The 8,028-nt window shown below is 44.6% G+C and overlaps 1 protein-coding gene across 1 annotated transcript in view; it reads right to left on the bottom strand.

Moving 5' to 3' along the window:
* Positions 1–644: 644 nt before the first annotated feature.
* Positions 645–8,028, bottom strand: part of Kif3b (kinesin family member 3B) — a 16,543-nt gene continuing 9,159 nt past the window's right edge. Inside the window, exons 5-7 of the mRNA XM_013010672.1 lie at positions 6,559–6,613; positions 5,852–6,030; positions 645–4,028 (exon numbers count right to left, since the gene is read on the bottom strand). Coding sequence (XP_012866126.1) covers positions 3,932–4,028; positions 5,852–6,030; positions 6,559–6,613 — 331 coding nt within the window. The 3' untranslated portion in view covers positions 645–3,931. The remainder of the gene's footprint in view (positions 4,029–5,851; positions 6,031–6,558; positions 6,614–8,028) is intronic.

Below are 8,028 nucleotides of genomic sequence, written 5' to 3'. Positions count from 1 at the left end.
AGGCGTGAGTCACCAGCACCCAGCTAACCTCTGGATTTTTCTGTGTATGTGGTACTGAGGAATTGAACCCAGGGTTTCATGCATGCTAGGCAAGCACTAAGCCACCTTCCCAACCCCATTACACTATTTTTTAAACATCAACATTGCAACTCAATTGTGTGTGTGGGCGTGCATGTGCATGTGCACACTGTTCTAGGGCTTGAACTCAGGGCCTGACACTGTCCCTGAGCTTTTGTGCTGAAGGCTAGCATTTTGCTACTTGAGCCACAGCTCTACTTTCAGCTTTTTTTTTTTTTGGTCAGCCAAAAGAATCTTGAACTCAGATTCTGGGTGCTGTCCTGAGCTCTTTTGCTCAAGGCTAGCGCTGTACCACTTTGAGCCACAGCACCACTTCTGGTTTTCTGGTAGTTAATTGGAGATAAAGGTCTCATGGACTCTCCTGCTGGCTTTGAACAGTGATCCTCAGCTCTCACACTCCTGAGTAGCTAGGATTACAGGCATGGGTCACCAGCACGGGCCTGCAACCTGATCTTGATTCTCTACTCCCTCTCCCCTTAAACTAGAAAAATTGAAAATGTTTAAAGAAAATGGCAGTGTGTCACTACAGGCACATCATTTTCAAAAGCATTACTCATTTGAGGACATTTTTTTGTAGGTACAATAAATCTGATTGATTTTTATTACACATCTTAGTTTAGAATCACTTTTACATTCCTAGACAAAGAGATGACACAAATAAATATCAATTGTAAAACTTAGAGCCCCAAGTATTGGCAAATTCTTTGTCTAAAGGTAGCCAAAGAGAAGGTCAAGATCAATAGTAACTCCAAGGAGCCATAGAGCCCACCACCTCCTGCCCAGGATCCTGCCCAGGATTGTTATTTTCCAAAATAACCTCAGAAGCATTCCATTCAAAAAAGAAGGGCAGGGAGAGAGGTGCCAGGTTTCGAAACAATACAAGACAGAGCCTTGCATGGTAAGACAACTGCCAGACACCCTATTCTTATCTAGTTCTCTCCGAACACTTTAAGTATGGCTTTTAGAGTGTATTAATCGCCCCAGTCTCATCCACTGGTGATGTCAGGGTGGTCCACAGGGTTGTTGACAATACACCTGGACCTCAAGTGGGCAATGTGAGGTACAGTGATGTCCCGTGTTAACAGGGAATTGACACTTCTCAGGAACTTGGCAATGAGTCTACATTCAGTGAGGGAGGACTTATAAGAGTCAGACGGGAAAAGCAGAGAGCAGCCCAGGCCTGAGCTGTAGAACACTCTGGCGCCCTTGGTCATGGAGGTGTGGGTGGAGCATTCAAACAGCATGCAGGCAGGAGACGGGGAACAATTCGAAACTATGTCAGTCCTTAGAAAGTGCTTCATGCCTATGATCCTTGATTCTGCATCCTTGGGTTCTGAATCCAGGGGTCTGGGAGATGTGTGACTTGAAAGTATAAAGCTAGATACATTCTGATAAGAGAGTTGCATACACAGTCTCAAATTCCTTCTCCCAGATGGTCTTCTTCTATCCTGCTGAAGACTTCTTTCAGACTTCACTAACTGCCACTGGCAGGATATCCTACCAGGACTACAGATATGAAAACCTGCTACACATTAGGCTCAATTCAGAACCGAAAGCAGCAGCGTTCTGGTGGCAGCAAGACGTTTTACCATCTGTTCTACTCAAGTATTTGTCGGATCCATTTTGAGAGAAGAAAAGCACCAGAGACTGCTTGGGAAGAAACATGTTCAGCTCCACATGGGCAGGTCCTTCTACTGAGTCCTCACGGACCACTATCTGAACACAGCAGAACAAAGCAAGGCTGTATGGGTCTTGCCGGTCAGCCTGGCTGCTTCTTGTGCCTTCTTGGAAAGGTTCTACATGTCACTTAACTACCCTGGGTCTCTAGAGCCACCTTGAAACATCAGTATTAAGGTATAGCGTTATCTGCAGTTTTCAGTTCTCAGGTTTGCTACATTTTCAGACTAGCTGTAAAGAAATGTGGTGTGAGGAACACATGTCACCAGCAGATAATTGTCTGAGGCCACACAGCTCATCATTTGGTTTCTATTTAAGCAGGCAAATTCTCAACACATAAGGAAGAAATCGGGTTTGGTCCCAAGGAAAGATGAGGGATGGTTGCATTATGTCCTGGGAACTGCTGACTAGGGGTCCTGGGGTCTGAAGAAATGGTTACTGAGGAAAATATACACTACAGACAGCAGGCGGATCTCTATTCTGCAGAATGCTCAGACATTGCACTTGGCTCCCTCCTGGTTCCCACAGGTTCTGATCCAGAAATGTGTCCTCGGGACTGAGCAGCTGAGTTAAAATGTTACTCAAGGCCCACCTGAGCTGCCACCTTCCTGAGGCACCGTGCCAGCAAGGTGCACCAGTGTGACAGACATGGGGACTCAGTCTGTCCCCTGAGGCTTGACTCATGGACTCAGACACCCATGTGGAAACACTTTCCAGCCTGGATTAGTCATTCAATGGGCAACAACTGCACATTAGTGTATTTCTACAACTGGGTGAGTTCTTGGTTTCTGTCTCTCTTACACACACACTGTGGACAGAGAGAACGGGCCCCATTGTGCTCATACACCCACACCTTTTTATGAGCTTCTCTTGGGGGAGAAATGAATAACTTTTCACTTAACGACCAACATAAAACAAAGTTTCGAATCTCAATAATACAAAGAACTAAAACTTACAAACAAAACCAACTAGTCTATGTAAACGGGAATTGTGAACTCTCTCCTCTGAGCCTATTCAGCTACCCAGCCTCTCCTTTTGAGCCCCTTCAGTTTACCTGGCAGAGCCACAGTTCTAGGAGTTTTAAGCTGAAGGCAGGCAGCATTCTGGCATTCTTTTGTTTCCATCTATATGTCTTCCCCCACCCCCAGCTCTGAGTCTCCTGTCTCTGTCTCTACCTCTGCATCTGCCTACTTACCCTTCTGTTCTGCCAATATGTAACAAAACAAGGACTTCAAAAATGTCCCTATATGTGGCTTTCTCCCAACTCTAATCACATTCAGAGAAGTCAGTCAGCATCCCTTCTACAAAACAGACCCTCTGCAGAGCACACTCTGGAGGCAGAGGGTGGACCTACTGGAGGACACTCGAGTATGGAGGCACAGGGAAAGATGGTGACAAAGGAAGAGTAAAGTGACATGGTGAATGAACATGGCACCAGCTTATAGACAGGTCTCTGACAATGGTCATGGTGTTGAGATTTTAAAGAAACTGGTCCCTTGAGTCTCCAAGGAGGCAAAGGGAATGAATGCTCTTTCTTCTGCTTCTGGCAATAAGCCCTTCGGGATCAGGGACTGGGAGATATCCCCTCACTCAGCAGATCCCAAATACAGATCCAGTTCTTCCTGAGGCCCACAGAAGTTAGATTGCTGGTCATGCCCCCTTAGGGCTTTGATCCACATGAGATTTCTCATTTCCCCGTACAAGAACAGATACCTACTCAAGTTCCAGGGCTTTCATGTTTGACCTCATTGTCATTTTAAACTGAGGCTCCACCATACATGGTCCTGAGAGACCATTGACTCTACCCTATGGTTTAATAAGAAAGGAGCCGAATGTGAAGAATAGGCTAGAAAAGGAGAGGGAAAAGGAAAGGAGGAAGGCAAGGAAGAAAGGAAGCAAGGTCATGGTCAATCTCTTGCAGTCTACTTAGACTTTGCACTTTACCTTACCCATGCATTTCTGAGATGCAATTTAAAGGGCGTTTCCCAGAGGAGCTGAGTGCCAGATTTGGACCAGCACATTCCACCAGATTAAATTGGCTAATCTGCAAAGAGGCCATCACTTCTCCTCAGGGGAATGGTTCTGAGTTTGGGCTCAAGTCCTCTCTGCAGCTTTGTGCTCATCTCTTCTCTCAGAAGGCAATGCTGTTCACAGCCTGGGAGAGGGGGCACTGGTGTTACTTGGGAACCAGCCCCCGAGACTGTGGATAAAGCTGAGATGCAGGGGTTCCTGAGGATGAGGATGAGGACCCCGACTTCCTGCCACTCTTAGGCCTGCAAAAGTTAAGCACATGTGGATATTACACATCTCTAAGTGCCATAAACAACATTTGAAGGTGGCCTTTCCTCAATGACCTGAAAGCCAGAATACCCTGAAACAACAAACCCACTTAGCTGGCCAAACTTCAAACTTGGGTGGGAACAACAGGCCAGCCAACAGAGGTACAAGACCAGAGGTGAGAGACTGAAGTTCACTGTTAAAAGCCAGACTGGGTTGGGGCTGGGAAGGTGGCTCAGTGGTAGAGCGCTTGCCTTGCATGCATGAGGCCTTGGGTTCGATTCCTGAGCACCACATAGGCAAAAAGAAAAAAGCCAGAAGTGGCGCTGTGGCTCAAGTGGTAGAGCGCTAGCCTTGAGCTGAAGAGCTGAGGGACAGTGCCCAGGCCCAGAGTTCAGGCCCCACGACCTACAAAAAAAAAAAAAAAAGCCAGACTATCTGCCTTGTGAAGGTTAAAATGTGTTTATGACTTAACTAAGTATTACTATCCACACTACTGTGAAATCTGTGAAATTTATATAATCACTTAATCTCAATAAAAAAATATTAAAAAAAAGCCAGACTATCCTCTCCCAATCAGTAACAAATATTAAGCCAGTATGGTGGCACATACCTGTAAGTCCCAGCTACTTGGGAGGCTGAGGCAGAACTTTAAGACAAGCGTTGGCAACAGAGGAACACTTTTTCTCAAAAACTTACTTGTGGCAAGTGCTGGTGGCTCATATTTTTAATCCTAGCTACTAGCTTACTCAGGAGGCTGAGATCTGAGGATCAAGGTTCAAAGCCAGCCCAGCAGGCAAGTCCATGAGACTCATCTCCAATTAAGGATCAAAAAAGCCAGAAGTGGACTATGGCTCAAGTGACAGAGCTCTAGCTTTCAGCCAAAAAAACCTGAGACAGCACCTAAGCCCTGAGTTCAAGCCCCAGGACCAGCAACTTATTTCTGGGTAGAATTTTTTCATTGTTTGTTTCTACTCATTTGTTTTCATAAAAATAAAAATAATTAAAATGAGAGGGTTTCTTTGTTTTTAATATAGGGTCTCCAGGGCTGGGAAGGTGGCTCAGTGGTAGAGTGCTTGCCTTGCATGCATGAATCCCTGGATTTGATTCCTCAGCACCACATAAGCAGAGAAAGCCTGAAGTGGTGCTGTGGCTCAAGTGGTAGAGCGCTAGCCTTGAGCTGAAGAGCTGAGGGACAGTGCCCAGGCCCAGAGTTCAGGCCTCACGACTGACAAAAAAAAAAAAAAAATAGGGACTCATTGAGCTGGGAAGCTTGCTTAGCATGCATGAAGTCCTGGGTTCTATTCCTCAGTACCACATAAACAGAAAAAGCCAGAAGTGGTGCTGAGGCTCAAGTGACATAGTGTTAGCCTTGAGCAAAAGAAGCTCAGGGACAGTGCCCAGGCCCTAAGTCATTTTCAATGACTACATGATGGAAACCCACAAGCTCATATTCTCATATCAGAAATTTGTGTGCTTTCCAAGGCTTCCATAGAACCATCTTGAAGCTTCCTGTTAATGTTTTCTGTTCATTATGCGAGTCACGGCACCATTTATGTTAGGTTTTTAAAAAGAGGTAGCTGAGTAAGAACTGCACCGTGTGTGTGTGTGTGTGTGTGTGTGTGTGGTAGCTGAGTAAGAACTGCACCATGTGTGTGTGTGTCGCGAGGAATCAAACCAGGATCACACATATGCTAACCAAGCACTCTACATTAAACTGTATTCCAGACTTTTTTTTTTTGAGGGAGGGTCAAGCTGGCTTACAACACTGGCCCTCCTGCCTCAACTCCCAAGTAACAGGTCACCAAAAGCCACTTACCTGGCCTTGGATTTCTTATTTGTGGTGCTTTCAAAGGATGATGCATCCACTTGTATCTCATCTTCATCCTGCAGAGCTGCATCCAGTGCAGCCTGGACCTTGGGAGCAATGGCTGGGCCTTCATAGTCTCTGGTAGTCCGGCTAGGCATGTCCAGCTCTAAGAGCACAATGTTTTCGGCCTGTGGAAACACAACCATCACCAGCCAAGTTGGCCTCCATCAGATACAGAGAGTCCAAGCAATCTAGAATCCCTCTGAGAGCAGAATTGCACACTGCTTTGCTACTTAGAGCCTGCCAAGAGCCTGCCTAGAACAATTTCATTTTTTTTCCTAATGGGATTAAAAATGATTTTATACTCTATGCTTTTCTGTATTTCTTTTTATTTTATCAATGAACATGTCTTATGTCCTAAGAGTAGTTATTAGAGAAATATTAAGTAAAAAACCTATTTATTACAGCAATTTTAAAATAAATACAAAAGAGTCTAAAGAAGAAAACTGTCACCACCCATAGTCTCTTACACAGACTTTTCAGCTACAGGAGGAAGGAGGCATCTGGCCTATGGCATGTGGAGGCTGGGCCTGGCATGGCTGTGCCTGTCACTCCACACCGGATTTAGCCCTACTTTATAACTGGCCTTATAGACTAACTCCTTCACTTGATGTCCTGTGGTGTCTTGAAGGGTAGAGGGGGAAGATCACCAATACACATGTCATCTTCTTCCCTGACTCCCTCCAGCAAGAGGAGTCGGCTGCAGGTCTCCTGAGAGGGCAGGGAGAAGGGGCAATGCAATAAGGTGAGGATAGGGAGGCCCCATTCATCCATTTTAGAGATTGAGATGTGCATACAATTTGTGCTGATAACATATGCTCAGTAATAAAGAACATTTGAGAATCTTGGAATTAAATTCTAGCTGTGGGTCATGTTAGGCCTCTGGAGAACCATGTGTTTGATTTGTAGGCTTTAAAGTCATTTTTCTAAGTTTAAACCACCAGGTTAACTGGTAAGATATGCACCATATCTACAACTTAGAAAAACACTTTTTGAGGATCCGGTCTGACCTACCATTCATCTGTCTCTGTGTAAAATCACACCTTAGCAAGCTGTTTGCTTTTGCTTTTATTTTCTTTATTTTAAGTAACTCAGTGCCAGGAAGAACAGACTCTGAAGACTTACTTCATCTTAATCTTCTGTTTTGACTCCAAGAAAACACCAAAAGCAGTTACAATTTCGTAAGTGAAACCTCTTTCATTATAAAAATACTGGCTGTTGATATTTACAAGATATAAGAAGAAGGAAATTTAAATTGAGTATACTTCCACTAACCAGAATAGCTAGTTCACATTTTCACATATTTTGCATTAGGTAGTTAGATTCATATGTTCCCAGAATAAATTGGTTTCTTTTGTTTTTTTTTTTCTTTTCAGTATTGGGAGATAAAGCCCAGGGCATTGGCACATCCTACCACTGAGCTACAACTCCAGTCCCTTCCTTCCCCCCTCTTCCTCTTCCTCCTTCTCCTCCTTTTTTTTAGCAGTACTGCAGTTTAAACTCAGGTTCTTACACTTGTTAACAATGCCTCCAGTCCTTTTTTGGCACTAGTTATTTTGAGATAGGTTCTCCCTTTGAGGTTGTTAGGCAGGTGCTCTACCTGAGCCACACCTCCAGCCTGAGTTACATGTTATGAGTAAGATCTCAAGTTTTTTGGCCTGGGCTGGCTTATGCTGAAATTCTATTTACCTTCCTCATAGCTGGAGTAATAGGGGTTGGGAACATCATGACCAGCTTTAATTGAGATGGGATCTTTATTATCTTTTTGCCTGGTCTGACTTTGAACTACAATCCTCCTGATCTCTGACACCCAAGTATTTGGGACTATAGGTGTGAACTACTAGTCTCTATAGCACTTTTACTAGAAAGTATTTTGAGGTTGTTGAGTAGTCCCAAATTATGTCATCTTTGTTTTCCTTTTCTTTCCTTTGTGTGTGTGTGTGAACGCACGTGTGTGTTCTGGTCCTGGGGCTTGAATTCAGGGCCTTTCCAATTTAGCTTTTTTGCCCAAGGTGGGTGCTCTATCAATTAAGCCACCTCCGTGTGTGTGTGTGTGTGTGTGTGTGTGTGTGTGTGTGTGTGTGTGTGTGTGTGTGTGTGTGTGTGTGTGTGTGTGTGTGTGTGTG

The sequence above is a fragment of the Dipodomys ordii genome, unplaced genomic scaffold (genome assembly GCF_000151885.1).
Source record: "Dipodomys ordii isolate 6190 unplaced genomic scaffold, Dord_2.0 Scaffold13, whole genome shotgun sequence".
NCBI lineage: Eukaryota > Metazoa > Chordata > Mammalia > Rodentia > Heteromyidae > Dipodomys > Dipodomys ordii.
This window is presented reverse-complemented; position numbering and strand designations above follow the sequence as displayed.